Here is a 21,107-nt window from a genome sequence, read left to right on the forward strand (position 1 = left end):
ACCTGTGGCTCACCAACAGCCTGAGACTCCGCCTCTTGACTAGGACAGAAAACGGGACAATTAGGAATGCCTTTGACTGCCAGCCATAGAAAACTCAATGCATACAGTGTATGCGCTATGGTCGTTTAATGATCTCACGTCACAAGAAGTCTAGAGGTAGTTGGTACCGAGCTTGGTTCAGCATCTCCACAGTGTCATTGCTGGGGGAGAACCTCTGTGACCCTCTTTCATGCACAGTCTCGATGCATCTGCTGCAGCTCTAATAACACGTCCTCACCCAGCAGCATTCTACGAAGGGTAGAAAGGACAAACACAAGGGGAGTCTTCTAAGATGCTATCTTATATCATTTCTTTTTTTTAACATCTGTGCCAATCTTCCTCTATTTTGTATGTGGGTCACCACCACAGCAGGACCACTGACAGCAATGTAGGTCCGCGCCCAGGAACCGAACCCAGGCCGCTGAAGCGGAGGGCACCTAACTTGACCACTAGGCCCCTATCATATATCATTTTTCAGGGAAGAAAATCTTCCTATGAGTCCCCCCAGCAGACTTCCCCTTACATCTACCAGAAATGGGACATGTGCCCACCCCCACCCCTAAGCCAGTTGGTGGCAGAGAAGGATGGGATTGAGTGATACAGGATGAAATCAGCCATGAGTCACCTCAAGGTTCTGGGAGGAGACTCGTCTTCCTTGCTCACTGCTTCGTGTTAGATATCAGACTAAAGTGTGGTTTTGTTAGCAAGGAAAAGACAAGGAGAAATGGATGTCAGATGGCAGTTGATGAGATTGGCACCCAGTAGGGTTGGCCACAGTGGCCAATACAGTAAGGATCTACAGCTCTGCCAAGAGCATAATATGCGACCGAGGACAGGAGCCTCTCGGGGCGTGTAGACTCGCATCTGTATTGAATTGGAGGCACAGGCAGCAAAGACAAGAAGGGGCCCCCAGCTTCCAAGTCTGAGAGTGAGACCGGGCTCTACCAGGAGGCCAGAGTCTGGAGCACATCAAGATGGTTGTCAACAGGCTCAACTCTGGGCATGGCGGACTCGTGTGCCCTTCACGTCCTGCTGATTTCAATGGAAAGGCCATGCATTGCTTTCCTTAGTTTGTCCTTTCTCTCATGGCCAATGGCTACCTTGTCATTTTTTGTAATGAACACTCGTTCAGGATGTCTTTAGCAACTGGAAGAAGGAAGAAAAGATGTCTAGAGCTGGAGAAGTTCCCACGTGCCACTGGGGACCAGCGTCTGTGCTGGAGATGTGTTTGTCTGCACATTTGTATGTTTTCTTGCTTGGTCAGTAGCACTGAATACAAAGGTACAAAAAGGAGTTTTTCATCAGGAGTACCAGATTTGATGGGTGGCAAGATTTTAATGCAAAACCCCCAAAACATAAGCAGAAACAAAACAAAGGGAAGGTCTTGCATTTCCTCCTGAGAACTGTTCCAAAGGCCGGTTCCAGGAAGGGCTTGTGGAGGAGTGCCAATCCAGTGCTGTGTCTGGGATGGAGGCCAGGGAGCTGCTGGGAGGCCGGGGGAAGGGAGCGAAGCTGCTTTTGAGTTATAGAGTCATTTGCAGACTCGTCTGAGCTCTAGAGCAGCCAAATGTCACCTTCTCAGAGGCCGCTTCTTGGATTTCTGTCTACTGTCTTTCGGGTGTCCTAACGTCATAATCAAATGATGTTTATTAAACAGCTAACTGCTCATATTTCAGCCATATGTTTTAACTGTGGTGATTTGCTTTAAACATTTTATGGAACCTTAGTGTCTCCAATCCATTCTTGAACCCAAATCCTTACTCTCCTCCCACTGAAGGGGAAGAAGAGGATGAGCTCCCTGGCCTTTATACGTTTAGGATCGAGTCAGGCCCGTGGGAGTCATATATAATGTGAAACAGTCATGTAGTGATCCCACGGTGAAATAGAGTATGCAATAGGTGTGCCATGGGAGTTCACCGTGACAAGGTTAATCAGAGAGGGCCATTGGAACTGGGAGTCTTGATCCTGGCACCGAGGGAGGGGAGAATTGGGACTGACAGAGAGAAGAGGGCAGGAGACAGCGGGCAGACGGAACATCGTGAGCGTAAGCTTGGAGGTGGTGATGTGTCCCGGGGCGGGCTGCAAGCACTGTGAGGAGGTGGAGATGAGGTCAGGACTAGGAAAGGAAGGCGTTTAGCCTAGTTGGAAGTCAAGTGGCTCTGTTGACAATGGATAGGAAAGGTGTGACCAGCTGGCAGAAGACCCAGCACATCAGAACAGGGAGTTTCCATTGCTGTGATGAGAGTCAGCAAACCACTGAGTTCCTTGCGAAGGCGGATGCTATGATAAGCAGGTGGTGCTGAAAAGTCACCCTGGCTGCTGGTGGTTGTTGGTTTGGGTTGCTTTTTTTAACCTAAAACGCTAGGTGAGTCCCAGGTCTAGAGCAGTGGCTGCCCAGGTCGCCCTCAGTGCCACAGAAAGTTGAATGTCGCTGTTGGGTCGTGATGTGAGGTTCTGCAGAAAATCGAGCGCTCAAACTAAAGCGCCGCAGAAATATTTTTGGCTCTAGTACTATTCGCTTCTTTATTTTGAGTAAAATTGTACCCCTGTGTGTTTTTATGCAAATGTTATTTTTCTCTGTATGGTTTGTATTAGCTGATTAACCTGTAATCAAAATTACAATGTCTCTTCCCTCACAGTTTTGCTCGTTCGGGAGTCGCCTCATGGGACGAGGGTACTATGTGTTTGATAGAAGATGGGATCGTTTTCGGTTCGCACTAAACTCCATGGTAGAAAAACACTTGAATTCACAGATGTGGAAGTAAGTGAGCAGTTTTGTGCAATATGAGATCAGAGCTGCCCCACAACTGTCTGAACCCCAGCTTTCTAACCGAATGTCCAGTAGTTGGCTTTTCCTGGAACGAAATGATTCTGAAATGAGGATTCACGATTAATTCTTAAATGGCGGCTCTTCTTAATGGTTCGCCTGCAGATTTTCAGAGACACGTACCATGTGTGGTCTGCTCGGTCTGCTTCAGAGACCATTTTTGTGTTGGTAATCTTCTAAGTGAAAAGAGTGTTCGATAAAATCTTTATGAAACGCTGTTAAAGGTGCAAGTGGCAAAGAACATCCAAGGACGTTAAGAATATGCTTCTGTTTGTGATGTTAACACTACAATGTCAATGCTAAAAATTTCATCTCGGTTATGGACCAATTTCTAATTCTTTAATGACCTGTGAAAAAATATGTCCAGTGGCCAACAGGGCAGTTGCTAAGTCCTAAGCGATGCTGTGAAGTCAGTTAAGCTTATCTTTGGCCCTTCCACCTCCTGGAACTCTCTCCTCACCTCTCCTCCTACTTTTCTCTCCCCTAAACCCCAGCTTGTGCTCCGTTTCTCTAAGGCCCCTTTATTCTCCAACACCTCCTGATGTGTTTACTTTTGAATGGGAGACTCACAAAAAGGGGAGAAACCTCCTGGATTTAGGAAATTCCTCTTGTGATGGAATGACAGTCTAGACTCTCTCAAACCACAGCTCACGAGGAACTGCCTTTCCGGCCACTTGATAATGCCGGGCCAGCCCCCTGGCTATCCCCACACCCCCCTCCTACCAAGGTGAGCTCTTAAGATATCCTGATCGGTTAGAATCATGGACCCCTCAAGTCTAGGTCCAGATGGTTCAGGAAAGCCAATGCTCAACCTCTACCTCCCACTGCCCAGTGATGCCCAGTGATGCCCGGGAAAGACGAGGAAGGCATTCCTGAGAAGTGGGATGGGAAGGGAACAGAATTCAAACCTTGCCCTCGCCTGGGTCCCTCCTCTCTCCTGGGCAGCTCTGGCACCTCAGCCCACTCTCACCATGATGCACAAAGAGCTTCCAGACCACAACTTCTAGGAGGCGTCAGCCCCTCGTGTCTACAGTGAGCTCTCGTAGTAGATTTGGACCGAATGTTGACACTCACTATAACGTTGGAAAGGGCCACAAGAGAAGCTTATCGTTTCTTCCCGTTTAAGTGACTGCCCAGTGTGTCTAAAAGGCACCCTTGCTATCTACCTGTGTCCATTCTAAACAGCAACAAACTGGCGCTGCACGTGGGGTTCCCGTGCTCTCGGTATTTTGGTAATTTCTCCTCCTGCACTTGCTCCCCCCGAGACGGCAGCCAGCCCCATGATTCTCGCAGCTCTTTGGTCTCCAGTGTTGTGGAACTGTAAATCGCAGACACGCGGAAGGAATGTGTTGATCTGTATTTCGCTACCTGGTGTCCTCTGAGCTCAAGCTCCATATTCCTTTCCTCCTCAGGCACAGAAACCCGAGCCACAGGGCGTCAGGTCCCTCCCCCCTTTTCAGGACTTGCCTAACAAATCTGCTGTCACTGAGCAACATTGGGGCTGCCTGGGTGTCAACTCTGGAGAGCGTAGCACCCCGCTGCCCTCTCAACCTCGCTGCCCAAACCCCAGGCCCCAACGGGCCGGAACCTGGAGGGATGGCAGCCGATGGGGGCGTGGAAGACATTAGGAAGAAAAGGAACAGCCAAGACTCTTTTTTCTTTAACAAGCATTTAACTCTGCATCAGGAGACGCCAACACAGTATTCTCTTTCAGCCAGGTCAGCATCTGGATCTTCATGCCAGCTGGCAGGGGAGGATGGGTACTGTCCGTAATTTATTCGCATCTGTGGGCTTTCGTACGGGACTTCCCTAGGCCAGCGTGCAAAGCTTAAATGGGGGCACAGCCCGCAAAGCTGAAATCCACTGCCATTTAGCACCTAGAAAAACACACGAACTGTTGAGCGTGGGGGGCAGGGGGGCTCCCGGGGACGGTGAGCTGCCACATGGCCCTCACCCTGCTTCTCCCCTTCCGCATCTGCTATCCACTTAGGATTAGCGGGGAGAGGAAGGAATGGGATAGCAAGTATGCTGAAAAATAGCACCCATCCCAGTCCTGAGTGTCGGCCATGTAAAACTGAGGACTTCCGCTCTGCTTGTCAGCACCAGCTGAAGCATGAATTTATACTATTTAATGGGAAAATTACAAATTGGGACGCTCAGAGATCTCAGTTAAGGTCACCGATGGGGGTCCTCTCTAAATGAGCCATCTGGTGTTTGTAAATAACTTTTTATTGCTAGTAACTGGCAAATGCCTTCCCACACGTATTTCTATCCATACTTTAGCTGGTAAGAAACTTCAGTCAAGGAAAGATTGAGTGGGGTGCCCGTAGGACCACAGCAAGGCCACCGAGATGGCAGGGAGAGGGTGCTGAACCCCACGTGCTGAGGAGCCTGCCCTCACCCGCCTGGGGAGGAAGGGGTTGTGCAGTGTCAGACCATCCTGAGGGCATGTTTAGACTCCCGGTCTTCATGTGGGAGTCCTTGCCCAGCATGCATAGTTATGTTGCTGCTGAGAATTCACCTGCTCACGCGTCCACCCACCCATCCATCCATCCATCCGTTCACTCGTTCCTTCATTGCAACAGTGCTGATGGAGTGCTTGTTCAGTGCTGACAGGATCTTTCACAGTCTTTAGGCTTGAGAGAAAGTAGGTTGTCCGACACCATCACGGCCACGGTGGATTTGGCGACATTTTTCTCTTACATTTGATCTCCTCAGTCTGATGTTTTCAAGGACACTGTGCTCCCGTATTCAAGGAGTCCTCTGGATTCCACCCTAAAGATGGAAGCCACAGGCTCCACCAAACGGCAGGCAGGAAACTGAATCCTCAGAGACAGCAGTCCTGGGAGAGCTGTTTCCTTCTCTGCAGGGCCTCTTCCCAGAGTTCCTGGCACCTCGTCCTGATGCCACAGCTAGAGGGTGGCCTCCAAGGAGAGAAGGGGCTGCCTGAGGCCCCATCTCACACCTTGCTCCGAGCCCATGGGGCACAGGTCCCCGGCCTGCTCGCCTTCCGGGGCTGCTTTCAAAGAAGAGGGGCTAGTTCCCAAGTGCTGGGGAGCCCCGGCCACACCGAGGATGATTTGCAGGGGAAACGGGGAGGGGAGCAAGATGAGACTAGGAAGGGGCCAGCTTGAAAACATTCACTTGTATCCTTTCCTGCCAACTCAGGAACGGTGGTGGCTCCGAGGCCCCCGTGCTCCTCCCGGTCCCCGTCCCCAGGGTAGCAGCAGCATTGCCCCAGGCCATGGTTTAGAGTTGGGAGCTGTTTCCAGCACAAGTCAAAAGACAGCGTTTGCAGGGGAGCTCCAAGGTGAGCCGCCACCTGGTGCTGGCCTTGGCTCCACAAGGGGAAGCGGCAGAGAGTGAGGTCCCAGGCACCCCCACCCTCAGGAAGCCCTCTCTCGTCTGCATGTTCTCCTGTGCCCGTATCCTGCATTTATCTTCAGAACAAACGAGAGACGCCCAATGCCCTTCTCTGGATACGTGAGGGTCCCTGCACTGTCATCCCCTCCTATCAGAGGACAGAAGACCTGTTAAAGGGCAGCCATGGCCCAACTGTCGCTCCTCCCAATGAGAGCTGAGGTGGAGGGAGGTGGACAGGAAAAATATCAGTCCTGAGGCTGGGTAGCTTGACGTCTGCATCATCTCCCTAGCCCGTCCCTCACTGCCCCGTGCCCCCCACCAGGCCGGGCAGGCCAGCGGGAGGCAGCAGCCCCTGGCTGACGGGAAATGCTTCTGCAGAGTCAAGCTGGGGCGGCAGACAGAGAGTGGGGGAGGATGCTGGCCTGGGAGGAGGGGGTGTTTCCCACACCGCCTCCAGCCCAGAGCAGGGGACAGGAGGGGGCTGGGAGGCCCTGAGAGGCAGTGGGCAGAGGCTGCAGGGGGATGCTCCGGCCCACGTGTGCAGGTGTTGGAGCCCTGTGCTCACACTTCCTACTTCAGTTCAGGACCTGAGTGTGAAATGACCACTTTTCATTACAAACCACCTTCATCACTGCCCCCCAAAAAGGAGGGAATACTGTTGGGGAAGTTTATATTCTACATAACATTGGCCTGTGATTCATGAACCCAAATCAGCCATTATCCAGTAGCCACGCATGGAGAGAAGGATCTGGAAACCTGAAAGTGACTAAAAACAGGTTTCTGGATGTTGCAATGTGGGGGACCATAGGGAAGGGCCATACTTCAGACTGTGCCATCCTTCAAGGCTTCATCTTCCATAGTCTGGTTCTGCCGGGGTTTTCTCTGGAGCCCCGATGCTCACACGCAGTCGGGCCTCTGCACCAATGCCAGGCCTGTCTCTCACGGATTCTCTTTCCGTCTTCTCTCACGTTTAGGAAGATTCCTCCCGCGGTGGATAGCCCCATGGCCTCACCGGCAGCCCACATCGCTTCCCCCGTCGCCACGTCCGTTTTACAGCCCTTCAGCTCCCCCAGTGCTGTGTACATCCCTTCAGCTCCCATCAGCTCAAGACTCACCTCTTCTTACATCATGACATCCGCCATGCTCTCAAACGCAGCTTTCGTGGCATCGCCGGACCCCAGCGCCCTCATGTCACACACCGCGGCTTTCCCTCACGTGGCTGCAACCCTCAGCATCATGGACTCAACCTTCAAGGCCCCATCCGCCGTGTCCCCGATACCAGCCATCATCCCTTCCCCATCCCACAAGCCATCCAAAACCAAAACCAGCAAACCCTCAAAAGTCAAGGACCTGTCCGCCCGTAGCGACGAGCCTCCAAGTAACAAAAAGAGGAAGCCGCAGTCTTCGACTTCCTCCTGCTCCTTACCCTTGCAGACACCCCTCTCGTCTCCACTATCAGGGCCCCACAAAAAGAACTGTGTCTTGAATGCCAGTTCAGCTTTGAACTCCTACCCAGCGGGCCCTCCCTATAACAGTCTGTCTGTGCACAACTCCAACAACGGGGGGAGCCCACTCAGTGCCAAACTGGAGCCCTCAGGACGGACCTCGCTGCCCGGCGGCCCCGTGGACCTCGGGAGGCACGTGGGCTCGGTGGGTGGCAGCGGGGACTCCTGTCCCCTCTCCGTGCCCTCCCTTGCAGGGGACCTCTCTCTGGCCCCCCACAATGCCGTGTCTTCTCTGCCCCTCTCTTTTGACAAATCAGAAGGAAAAAAGCGTAAGAACTCGAGTTCTAGTAGCAAAGCCTGTAAAATTACTAAAATGCCGGGTATGAATAGTGTTCACAGAAAGAACCCGCCCAGCCTTCTCGCACCGGTGCCCGATCCTGTTAACAGCACCTCCTCTCGGCAGGTAAGGGACCCAGCATCCAGGGGCCTCCTGGCACCCCCTGCGTGGGCTCCAGGGGGGCTGGGGGAGCTGGGCAGCGCCCCTGCCTGGCCAGGAGCTCCAGACAGGTGACCCCGGCACGACCCCCATTCTCGCTCCCCCGGGGGCAGTGTCACCCTCTGCTCTGAGGGCAGGTTATTAGCAAGGACTTGCTGCGGCTCTCGCTGTGTGCTGGGCGCTGTTTCTGAGGATGATTTCATTACACAGTTCTGTTGCCAAGAAGTTTTATCCAGTCTATTGGAATCCCCATAGGAAGAGCCCGAGGCCCGGGCAGGTGAAATGAGGACCTGGTCCCACCTGGGGCGTGGTGGCTCAAGCTTCTGGCTCCCGGGTGGCTGTTGTCGTCACTTTACCAGGCTGCCTGACACCTCCTCCTCCTAACGTAACTCTTTCCTTCCTAAAGGAGAAGTGCAGCTCACAGCAGCTGGCACGGGAGTGTTCGGGTCCTTGGACAATGGGAGGGTGCGCTGCGGGGAGCTCTGGGGGCTGGGGCGTGGTCCAGGAGGAACACGGGTGTCTTTTCCCGTGAGCTCTGTTCTCATCCTCAAGCTCAGTCCTTCTCCTGAGGCTGGGGAAGCTACTCAGGAGAGCCCTCCATCGCCCACCAGACTCTGGTGGCATTTGGGCACAGAGGAGAGAGCAGAGGTGGGGAGGGGCCAGCCCAGGGTTCTCCGAGCCGAGGCTGGTGGGAGGATGGTCGCAGGCCTGCCCAGGGGCCTTATACCTGCCAGGGCGGCGTGCAGACTATAGAGGCAGCCCCAGGTCTCCATCCACAGAACGAGGTGGGCCGGCCCCTGAGCCCAGCCCCTCTGGGAACAAGGACTTTCGAGAGATGAGAGGCAGTCGTCAAAAAGATGCTTTAATGTTCTGTGCCATCTTTATATGAGACTTGTTGAAACCTCACGAAGAGAGGAGCATCTCAGATCACAAGCAAACACATGAGAAACAGCAAGTCTGGATCTCAAGGGCCAGGCAGCAGCCAGCAGAGGCCAAAGTGACGGGGAGACACGGGTCCTCTCAGAGAGCCTGGGGGCCGCCCGTCTGATGCCCCAGTTCCAGGCTGCAGGGGAGGGGCCGGCCCCCACAGGGCCTGCCCTGAGACTCAGCTGCTGGTCGGTGCCCTCTCCAGGCCTCTGCACGGAGGGGAGGGCCAGAGCTGCCTAAACTTGACCGTGCAGGTGAATCTCTGGGGTGGGCTCATTAAAATGCAGGTCGGGACTGGAGCCTGACAGTGTGCATTTCTGACGGCTCCCAGGCAGCAGCGTTGTGCAAGCCGCACCCTGAGCCGCAAGGCTAGAGTGTCACCCACTGTGGACGAAGTTCTAGCAGAGAACTCTTGCGTGTGGGACGGACTCTGCTCCAAGCACTTCAGATATATTAATTCATTTCATCATTACCTCTGACGACCCCTGTTTTACAAATGAGTAAACTGAGGCACAGGAAGGTTAAGCAATGGGCCCAAAGTCACACAGCAAGTAAATAGTGTGGCTGGGATTCATGCTCAGGCAGTGTGGCCCTGGAGTCTGGCCTCTCAGCCTCCGTGCCTCTGTATGAACGGGCTGCCGGTATTGTCTGGGTGATGCTTCGGTCTGCAGGACTGTGTGAAATGTTTAGTAGACGTGACAAATGAGTCAAAACCAGTGTGAAAGGAGCAGAGAAGCCTCCGCCAGCGAGTCCTTATCAGGAGGGAATCAAACGGCTGATGGATGTCATGGCTGCCTAGGGTCTAGTCTAATGCGAGGAGACCTGGGTGCCGGTCACCAGGCCATTAGAAAAGGCTTTATCCGGGGTCACCACTGGTGATCCCCAGGTGTCGGGAAAAGGCTTTTGGAGACTGTGTTGATTCTGTTGGGAGATTGGAGAGGCACGGCACGAGGTGGAGAAATGCCAGGTAGACCTGTGCCCTGGGGACCAACTGGGGATCCACTTCATTGTATCCGGTAGGCGTAAGGCGAGAATTAGCCACGGAGGTATTAAACTGAACAAAAAACAGGACTGGGAACGTAAGGCAGATGCCATTCTGCAAAGGCGAGTTAACAGAGAGGACAAGCACCTTATAGACGCTTACAGGCAGGAGCTGTCTGTGGGAGTGTTACCCACCTAGGGACGGTCACAGATGATGGGAGGAGCCGGATGGCGGCAGCCATAGGCCCCCGTGCTGACCTCCTAGGACCCAGCTCAGTGAGGTGCTCGCTGTGTCTCCTGGCTGGGGAAACCGACCCAGGAAAAGAGCCCGGCATTTCTCCCCAGCTGGTCCGAGGGAGTCTGGGCTAGAGACAAGGTGGGTCTGGGAGTGAGCTGGGAGGCAGATGAGTCTGTGTGACCCTCGGCCCTGGATGGGAAAGCTGGGCCTCCACTTGGTTAAGTGAATCCAGGAGAGGCCAGGCCTCTCGCAGGACGCCTTGGTCCTCAGCCCTGAAGCTGCCATGTCTGCACGGGGCAGCAGATTGAATTCCCCTCCCTTCCACCTCCCCTCTGGGAGGAGAGGGCATCATCAAGGTAGCCCCTGAAACCTCTTCATTCTCTCTGATGTTGAAGAGGGAAGCGCGAGCTCCAAGCCACTGTGAGCAGAGCGGGCATGTTGTCACACAGAGCATCTCCTTTCCCGGGGCGACACTTGGTGTCGGGGGATCTTCCCCAAGCTGGTGTGTGAGTCTGAATCAGGTTTTGCTGGTGTCTTTCAGGTTGGGAAAAATAGCAGCCTAGCTCTGTCGCAATCCAGTCCTTCAAGCATATCCAGCCCAGGACACAGCCGACAGGTAAGTTACTAGGGGCAAACGCACATAGGGCCATCAGCAGGGCGGAAAGATGGTGGGCGTTGGGGCGGGCCCTGCTTCCAGTCTCATCTCCAGTCAAGAGCATGGCGGCCTGGCTTCCAAAGCTAGGCCTGCTAGTTATTTAACTGTGTGCCCTTGGGCAAGTTACTTAACTTCTCTGTGCTTCAGTTTCCTCACCTATAAGATGAGGATCATAATGGCCCTGGACCTCCTATGGCCTTTGTGAGGATTAAAGTAATTTATTCACATAAAGCCTCTAGAAAATGCCCAACATGTAACACACACACAAATATTACCTATTATTATTAGCAGCTGTGTGATATTAGGCAAATTACTTCTCTGAGTCTCAGATTTTTTCTTCTATTAAATGGCAAAATTGGTGTATACTTCTTAAGGTTATTGTGAAAATTAAATGAGATGCAGTCAACTGGTAGATGGCAATCAGCGCTCTCCCGGCCTCTCATGGGCTGTAGCTGCCGTTCAGGATGTGGTTGCATGGTGGGAATCTTCAGGTCAGATTTAGGGGTTTTTGTAAACTTGGGGTGCGAGAGTAGTCAGTGTATCGATGACTCTCTCCAGTGCAGTGTGTGTGTCCAGAGCTGGAGGACCGGGTTGTGTGTCTTATACACAATTGGAAAAAATACCTATATGGCTGTCCTGTGGTCTTAGATGTGCCTGTGTAGATACCAAATTGCAATGTGTTCATCTGCATTTTGGCCTTTGGGGTTTCCCTACAAATCTTGGGTAGAGTTTGGGTGAAGATTATAAGGAAACAGTTTTGTATCCTCAGCCAGGACGGTGTCTCCACCATTTTGAGTCACTATGACCCTTTTTGTGCCTGAGCACCTGCAGGCGATCCCCTGGGGGCGGGGGGCGTGGGCAGAGGGGCTCGTCCATGCTCTGTCAGTCACCTGTTTCTGGCAGGCCTCCTGCACAGGGGCTGCCTGCACCCGGAGACCACACGGCCCCCTTACCAGGCACTGCTGCCTTCGCCCATGGCTCCAGGCACCGGATGCTGGCAGTCCGCCTTAACAAACGTAATCATAATAACCACAGCTACCGCTTGTTGAGCCCCGTCTCATCGTTAGCGGGGCAGGTGCTATGCTAAGCCCTTGACATACGTTCCATATGTTGAAACCTTTTAACAACCCTGTGAGGGACAGAATGATTATCCTTATTTTGTAGATGAAGCGACTGGGCTAAGAGGCTAAGTAACTTGAACCCAAAACCTCTGTCTGCGAAGCACCGTTTAACCCGGCACGGCACCTCTCCCTTAGATCATTCTCCGTGCTGTCTACAGGTTAGGCAGGAAAACGTGAACCACTTGAGAGAAAAAACAAAGACAGAGGAATTATTCCAGTCCCCTCTCCTGGAAAGGAACCCCGTGAATGTCCGCGAGATTCATCCCTGCGTGCTCCTCGGCAGCCGGGATCTTCGTGGCCACCTTACACTTACGGAGCCCTTCACATCCATCCTCATTTGCTCATTACAGCTGCCCTTTCCGAATGCAGGAGGTGGGGTAGCATCCTTTTTACTAGAGATGAGAAAACGGCCTCCGTTCTTGAATTCTCGTGGGTAATCGCGAATGTGTGATTTTGAAACATCTTTTCTTTTCTTTCCTAGAAGACCACAAACAGAACGGGCAGGATAAGGACTCTTCCATAACAAGACTATGAAGCCACTTCCAAACCAATGCCTGGCCACCCGCTCCCACCCTGGGAGGCCGAGGGAGAGGCGGGGGGAGCGGGCAGGGGGAAGAGTCTCTTTCCTGTGGCTCTGCCTTTCTTCTCTTTTTAATTGACCAATTTTTAGTTTTGAAGAAAAAGAAAAAGGCAAAAGAACGTGAAATTGAGATTTACAGAAAACTATACCAGTGTTTGGTTTCCGTTGTCTTTCATTTGCCACGTGTACACATTCTTCCAAGGTCAGGTCACTCCTCTGGCTTCCCATCCTCCCGCTGCACCTTCCGGGCGCTCCGGCCCGCAAGCGGACCCTGCAGAGTGTCGGTCCCGGTTGGCATCGTCTGAAACTTCAACTTCAGCACACGCAGCGCCCTTTCCTTGTCGTCTCCCGCCCATCTTTTCCATCCTCTCTGACCTGGCACCCACTGGGTCCCCACTGGCCATGAGAAGGAGCTGGCTCTCACAGGCTCCCTGATGGACAGTGTGCTGGGGGGAGGGGATTTGCTGGGAGGAGCCCGTGTCTGGGGAGCCCACAGCACAGAGCTGGAGGGTGGACCGAATGCCCTCAGCAGGTCTGTGGTGCAGCTGGCGGAAGCCAGATGCTATGGGGAAAATTGAGAACAGCAGCCGTTTATTGATGAGGTTGACCCAATACCACTGTCCAGCTGTGCAGCTCAGAGAGGATATACTGGGTCAGGGACAGGGGCTGCAACGGGCCTGGGAGGAGGTGGCAGGAAGCAGAGATGAGGGTAGGGGAAGACATCCCTTAGAAGATGTGGGAACTGGGTGACTGTGGTAATCTGAGCTTGTTGGAAATCCATGCTGCAAAATCCCTTCCAGGGAGCTGTGCACAAGGACCCCAAGCTGGACGAGCCAGAGAGGGAGGAATCCCAGGGGAAACCCAGGGCACGAGACCCCAGGAGGCCACTCAGGAAGAGGCCCGGTGCCCACAGCTGTGGGAGTTCTCGGGGTGCCCTCCCGGGCTAGGCGAGAGGAGAAAAAGCAGGGAAGGAAGGAAGGTTCTGGGGGAAAGCTTCCACCGGGGGTTAAGTGTCAGACTGCTGGTGAGGACAAATACTAGCATCGCCCACCCACCTCCGTGCCCGGGACCACAGGGCCCACGGCATCAGCACCTCCATAGATCAGCTTGTGCTGGGTCAGCAGAGGCCCCGGCTCAGGTGCAGCCACCCCTGGAGGGAGTGGTGAGGCCAAGCCATCGCTGAGTGGGGAAGAGCCCAAAGAGAGGAGCTGGGGGCCTGCGGCTCTGAAAGCATCCACACTGGAGTTTTGACGGAAAGCAATACCGTGAGCTCGGATAGGGAATCAATCAGGAGAGGAAATCACAATATGAAATAGAGGTGCTGCGCTATGAAGCACGTAATTCTGCATCCGATGCAACGGCAGGGGCATCGGTGGTTTTGCTTCATCCCTAAACCGGAAATGAATGCCGGTTTTGCAGCCGGACACAAACTCTCATCCCCATCCTGAAGTTTTCCTTTTCTTTCCCATCCCCCACAACCCAAAGATCAGACTACTGTTAAGTTTCGCCACACGATTGGATTTTGCAAAGACGGGAGGCCGACGGAGTGAATTGCATCAATGGAGTTGCACTGACCATGTTTCTTATAGGATACTAAAATTTTTAATATAAAATGAAGATTTTTTTTTAAAAAATCAGGAGTCGCTGTTAGGTACCAGGACATTAGTTCAGATGATTTCATTTTTATTTCCACAGTGTTAAAAGTGCACTTATATGCTGGTTTATTTACGTCTTGGGAAAAAGAGACTGCAAATTGAAGGGAAGATTCTTACGTTTTCTTTTTTTAAAAAAAAGGTTAAGGCAGATTTTAAGACTTATAAATGTTTAAGAAATTATAAACAAGGTTAGACCCTTTGAAAAAAAGTTTAGAAGATATTCTTAAAGTAAATTTTTATAGTGTTAATTTTGTAATAATTTATGTTTTACTATATTACAGAGCTAACTGACCAGAATAGTTTCAGAAACAATATGAAACTTAGGAAAGTTGAAGCAGTGTTTATATTTTTAAAATGTTCTTTGAATTATGTTTTTATTGTACATTTCTTCAGACTGAAAAGTATGTACATATCTTTGTTATTTTTGCACAATTTTTGTCTCGTTCGGTTTTCGAAGTCCGTTGTTTTTTCCTAATTTATTTTGAGTTGTAAAACTTGCAGGAGTAGAAACAAAAGAAAAAAGTCTCAGCAACAAAACAACCCTCTGATTTATAAACTCTTACACTCAAAGAGGGAAAAAATACAGGTTGAGAGATTAAGTGGCTGCTTCTGAGAAATAATGTCTCGACGGGGACTAAAGGAGCAATTCATGGGTTAAACATGTGCGCTCCCTACATCTTGAATTGCAAGCTGGAATAAAAGACTCCTCCACCGAATGTTGCTTACTTGGTGCAAGACTGCCTCTGACCAGGGTGAGGACGTTTCTGGAAAATAGCAAAAAGGGAAAACCCACAGTGTCTCTTCCTTTACCATCAACCACAGGTTTAGAAATATGACGTATTGCAAACTCACAGCTTGAAAAATGAACGCCAATCAAAGGTTTTCTTTGGGTTTGTTTTCGCGGAGTCCGACTGGACCAGCCTGTAAAGCGTTTTTAGGGTGATGCCCTTTGGGTTCTTCTGTCCCGCACAGCCTGCTCAGCCCTCTCTCCCAGCCCCTTGACTGCACACACCCCCATTTGCCTGAAGATCTCGTGACTTGTCGCCAGCCGGAGAGGCTCGAAAGCCCTGGTGGTTCAGCATCACGCAATGTGTAGACCTGTCAGCCATAAAAAAGCAACCTGGATAACTTGTATGCCTTCTTTTGTATCAATGTACCAATTGTAAATAACGCTGATCAACCTTTGTAGAGAATAGTTTATACAGCATATTCTATTATTGCTGATTCTCAGTGAACTCTCGTTTTAAAAAAAGGAAAAAAAGAAATTTTCTATTTACACCTTATATTTTGTTATGCTGTTGGCCCATGGCACTTTAAGAAAAACTCGGTGGGTTTGACGTAGCTGGTCGGTCATGGGGTATATTAAATAACTGTTGTTGCACAGACGAGAATTTGCACCTGTTCATTTGTCCTTTCTACTACCAATTTTAGAACCTTTTCCAGAAGAATTTTGAAGAAAGCATGTCCAAACATTCGAAACAAACAACCACACTTGTGGAGTGGGTTTCTTTTCTATGATCCATATTTTGTAACACTAAGTATTTCCCTTTGTCCGGCACCTTTATGTGTTAGCACTATCAGATAGAATTCATTCCATGCCTGTGATATTGTAAGCAGAATCAATGTCTCAAGTGGGTGTAAATAGTAAATTCTATGGCTTACAGTTTTAAAGAGGAAAGAACAAACATGTCTATCGATACTGCCGTGGTTCAGCACCAGGCCTGGAGACATTCTCTGGTGAGCGATTGTATTTTTTTTTTTGCTTTTTTTTTTTTTTTGTAACATGGCTTTGTAAATAAAATAATTTATATGTTTGTAAAACAAAGTCTTCGTGTTTTTCATAAAATGTAGATTTTCATTATTTTTTTCTTCTTTTGGGTGAAAGTATTCTCAGCAGACGAGCCTGCGTTCTAGAACACTGGTCTGAGGTGTAGAAGGGAAGAGAGTGAATTCATTCCACGAGTATTTACATGTGGCTGCCCCTGAGCTAGGCGCTCAGTGACGAGAAACAGACACAGTCCCAGCTGCTTTCTGGAAGCAACCCCGTGGGGGAGACAGTAAAGAAATAAACACAATCAAATGTGTAATTACAGATGGTGACAAATGCTATGGTGGAAAGAATTGAGTTCTGTGACAGAGATAATAACAGGAGAAACGGACATAAAATGGGTGAAGGGGGTGCTGTCACAGAGTTTCCTCTGAGGAAGTGAACTGAAGGCACAGAGTGCAAGGGACACCATCCCAGGCAGAGATGGTCCAAGGTAGGAGAGGCTTAGTAAGCTCTTGGAGATGCCACTAAGATGCCACTTGGAGATGCCACTAAGATCCATTGTGGACAGAGCAGAAGGAGAGAGAGGGACGGAAGGCACGCAAGGTCACAAAAGGCCTTACAGAGTTTGGATTCTGTGCTCAATTCAGTGGGAGTCCTTTGAAGGGCTTGGAATAGGAGCATGGCATGATTGGGTCTGTTACAAGATTCTTCCAGCTGCCATGTGCAGAATCAGTTAGTTGGAAGCTATTGCAAGAGACCAAGGGAGACGTAATGTCCATGTGGCCCCAGGATGATGATGGTAGATATAAAGAGAAATGAATGGATTCAAGATATAGTTACGTACTAAACTGACACGGCTTGCTTAGGAATTGGACGTGAGATAAGGGAGAGAAGGACACCCAAGCTTCTGGTGAAGCAATTGTATTGTGTGGAGATGCCGTTTCTTTAGATGTGGAAACCTAGAGGAGGTTTTTTTTTTAGGGGGCGGGCAGGAGGAGTGTTTCATGAAGATCAGAGGTTCTGTTTTGTGAATGCGTGTTTGCTCGTGTGTGAGATTACCGTGAAACGCCTAAGCTGCTACGTCGAGAAGGCATGGTACACACAGGACTGAAGAGAGCGGCAGGTGTCAGTTGGAGGCATCAATTTGGGAATCTTTAGTCCATGGATGATATTTAGAGCCACAGGTATGGATCTGACTACTTGAGAGAATGTAGAGAGAGAAGAGCAGACATTTAGAGGTTAGGTGGAAGCAGAAAGCTAGTAAAGAACCCTAAGACGAAGCATTCACAAGGAACAGAGAGAACCCAACAGAAAGTGGTTCCCTGGAAGCCAGCCTGTGAGATGCTTCAAGGGAGGAACAGTCAACTAAGTCAAACACGGCAACAAATGGAAGGTGGAGAGGGCATCGTGTCTGGGATTGTGCCACATGGCCACTGGTGACTGTTTCCTAGGGTGACCATGACACGTTTCCGCAACTTGGTGGCTTAAAACAACATGAATTCATTCTCTCAGTGTTCTCAGAGCAGAAGTCCAGAATCAAGCATGGCTACATTCTCTCCAAAGGCTCTGGGGGGGGATCTTTCCTTGCTTCTCTAGTCTCTAAGGACTGCTAGCAATCCTTGGCGTTCCTCGGCTTATGGACGCACCACTCTCATCTCTTCCTCCATCTTCACATGGGCTTCTCTCCTGTGTTTCAAATCTCCTGCGACTTTCCCCTTATAAGGGCATCTGTCACTGGACTCAGGGCCCACTTTAATCTTGGATGATCTCATCTCAAGATCCTTAACTTAATTACATTTTTACCCCAATAAATTCACACTTACAGGTTCTAGGCATTAGGACTCGGACATCACTGTGGGGGGTTGGGGGGGGTGTCACTACTCAATCCACTACAGTGAGCTCAGCAGAGGAGGTGTGATGAGGTGGCAGGGGGCAAGGCCAGATGGGAGCCGTTTGAAGGATGAAATTCAGTTCATAGACCAATCTTAAGGAGGTTAGAAGGCACAAGGAGTGTTTCGATGTGGTTTCTTCTGTTTTTTGAGAGAGAAGAGACCAGATTCTAATTCATGTGCTGGTGAGACTGGGACCACAGGGGAGGGAAAGGTTGAAGAAGCGGGAGAGAGGGGTGATGAAAACAAAGAAGTCCTTGAGAAGGCAAGAGGGAGGTGAGCCCGAACACACGTGGAGGCATTGGCCTTTGTAGGGCTAAAAGATAAACTGAGGCATACTAAAAGTTCTGAGAGTTTATTTGAGCAAAAATGGATTTGAATCAGGCAGTGCCAAACCGGAAGCGGTTAGCAGCACCCGCTGGATAGGAGTTTGGGGAGAGCTTTACAGAGAAAAGGCCGAGGTGAAGTAAGGGAATTCTTGATTGGCTGCAGCTTAAAGCCTCGTGGGCCATTTGTGAGTGGTTGTCCCCAGCATTTCAATTTCGTTTCTTCGAGGTATTTACAAGCCTAGATTTCGGTGTGCTTCAGGAGGCTGCCAGGGCATCACAGCCACCTCAGTCTAACAGCCTCCTTGTTTAATTAATTTGACAGTAGGAAGATGGACACTTCCTCCAGGGAAATGGGGAAGAAATCAGCTTGTAGATTTGCTGCTGGGAAGACGACGGAATTCCCATCGGATGGCTCCCGCTTTCGCAGGGACCCTGGGGTGAGGTGAGCGTGTGTAAGAGTTTGGGAGGAGTTGGAGAAGAGTCGAGAAAGAATCCTTGTAAAGAAGGAAACTGGACCACCACACAGTGTCGAGAGCGCATTTGCAATTAGCCATCCAAGCAAGGTCCTGGCAGGAGAAGAGAGTCTCAGAGGGCCCTGTGAGCGCAGACAGGGCAGAGAGAGGCCGCTCGGAGCCCAGGCTCTCAGGCCAACCGAGGCATATTTCTTTTCATTTTGCCTCAGGCCCAAGTGAATATTTTCGCTGTTGTGCACAAAAGAAAACCAGAGGAAGCAGATCTGAAGGTTGGCGCATAGTAAGCACAATGGTTTGGACGATGGGATTATCCACAGTCACAAAACCTCAGTGTGGTGCTTCGGGCACCAAAGACATCATTTATCCATCGGCTGTGACTGGCTGCCCATCACTGTGCACTGGGCTAGGTGACTTCTAAGTCCCTTTTGAAAGGAGCCTATACATTCTGGGTTTTCCAAACCTGGAACTCTGAGAAGACTCCAAAACCAGTCATAGGCTTGGAGAATCAATGTGGAAACCAGAAGAGATCTTAAAGACCCTCTTCTACAGGTAAGGAAACTGAGACACAGAGAGGTCAAATGAGGGACAAAGAATGCACAGCTGGCTGATGGGCAAGCCTGTTCTTTCCATCTAACGCTCTTCCCGTTGTCTCTCTCTGCCTCCTGGAGAAATAAACTCCACCTGCAGACTCTTCTCCCTCAGCCACTGTGCACGTTTCCGTAAAGGTATTTTAAAATTCCGTGTCTCCTAGTTGATTGACTCAGGTCTCCGGAATTTACTTTATTCTACTTAATGTTTTTCTCCCTTTTGATTTTTCCTATTAGGCAATGACTACTTGCCTAATGGATTATTTCTTGCTTTCTGAACCGATTGGGGCTGTTCCAGAACAGCAGGTTGTAGGTATCCATTTTTCCGAGCAAGGTTCCCAGGAATGTATTTGAATACGTTTATTTTCTATTTATTACACCTTCATGAGCCATTCAACCAGAAAAGTAATTGAAGAAGGTGCGAAAAAGCTGAATGCCTCGAAAACCACATCAGACCCACACGAGCCTGAGTCATCACAGATTCACCAGGGGAAGCTTGCCAATAGCTCAGAGGGGTTGCATTTCATGGGACAATTCAAATTACAAACCTGATCTAAGGGCATTAACGTTGGAAAGGTTGTCAATTTAAGAAATTTTGGAACTTTTCTGGGTTTCCCCTTCAAATATTTCAGTAATTTTTTTTTTGAGGAAGATTGGCCCTGAGCTAACATCTGTGCCAATCTACCTCTATTTTGTATGTGGGACGCTGCCACAGCATGGCTGACAAGTGGTATTGGTCTGAACCTTGGAACAGAACCCAGGCCACCAAAGCAGAGTGCGCCAAACTTAACCACTAGGTCATGGGGCCAGGCCCCAAATATTTCAGTAGATTTTTAATCAAAGCAACATCATCATCACAAAGCCTTTGCTTCCTCTGCAACCTGAGCAAGTACTGTAGGAGCTGCTCTTAACATAGGAGCTCATGCCTTCTCTGTGAGGACTACCATTTTCTCTCAACTCACTCCACTGCCCTCTCTGATTTCCTAGCCAGTCGTACCACTCACCCCCTGGTCCCCCCAATCTCCCCCATGTTCCTGAATAATCCAGACACAGCGTTGGGGGCTGGCAGGGAGAGAGGGTAACAACTCTGGCACATTATTGGAATAGGGCAAAGAAAATGGAGAGGAAAAACATGACTCTGGGGCTTTTCTTTCGGATGGAATCAGATGTGTGTTTTTGTTTGCAATTTTTACAAGCCTTTCGGTTCTGTCCAACTCAATGAACTCAGAACCTTCTGATGTGGACTAGGTGCCCAGCAGTGAGTGGAGGACTAACTCAGTCTGCTGGAGGACACAAACATAACCAGAGCGAACGCCTCCCGGCCGGCACTCACCTTCAAGCACTTGGAGGATGTTGCCGCCAGGTCCACGCTGAGCCCAGCACTGCTCAACGTTTTCATTAATGGATTGGCATTCAAAGTAACCTTGGTGAATTACAGCCGGGAATACAAACAGACAGGTTTATAGAACAGCTGTTACCTTTAGGGGCATAAGGGAGGTTTCTGGCGCCGGAAATGTTCTGTATCTTGACCTGGGAGCTTGTTAAGCGAAGATCATCATTTGGCGAAGTATTTATCAGGTTGTATACTTAAGATTCGCTCATTTCACTGTGCACTTTGAAACATAAGAGTTTACCCACGGACACAAAAGGTAAATGGCAGACTTGGAGTGATAATTGTCTTAGCAGAAAGAAGAAAGGTACAAAGTGGTTTGAGGGGAATACTAATGAGAA

The 21,107-nt window shown here is 50.3% G+C and overlaps 1 protein-coding gene across 30 annotated transcripts in view; it reads left to right on the plus strand.

The window, feature by feature from the left end:
* Positions 1-16,144, plus strand: part of ATXN7L1 (ataxin 7 like 1) — a 220,861-nt gene extending 204,717 nt beyond the window's left edge. For 18 of the 30 annotated variants that reach the window (XM_044769764.2, XM_070505168.1, XM_070505174.1 and 15 more), the window contains 5 exons: positions 2,679-2,800; positions 4,279-4,584; positions 7,204-8,137; positions 10,858-10,932; positions 12,574-16,138. In XM_044769764.2, the coding sequence (XP_044625699.1) occupies positions 2,679-2,800; positions 4,279-4,584; positions 7,204-8,137; positions 10,858-10,932; positions 12,574-12,615 (1,479 nt within the window). In that variant the 3' untranslated portion in view covers positions 12,616-16,138. Of the gene's footprint in view, positions 1-2,678; positions 2,801-4,278; positions 4,585-7,203; positions 8,138-10,857; positions 10,933-12,573 lie in introns of all 30 variants that reach the window. The other 12 variants (XM_014831849.3, XM_070505250.1, XM_070505245.1 and 9 more) reach the window with 3 other exon arrangements.
* The last annotated feature ends 4,963 nt before the right edge of the window (positions 16,145-21,107 follow it).

The sequence above is a fragment of the Equus asinus genome, chromosome 1 (assembly GCF_041296235.1).
Source record: "Equus asinus isolate D_3611 breed Donkey chromosome 1, EquAss-T2T_v2, whole genome shotgun sequence".
NCBI lineage: Eukaryota > Metazoa > Chordata > Mammalia > Perissodactyla > Equidae > Equus > Equus asinus.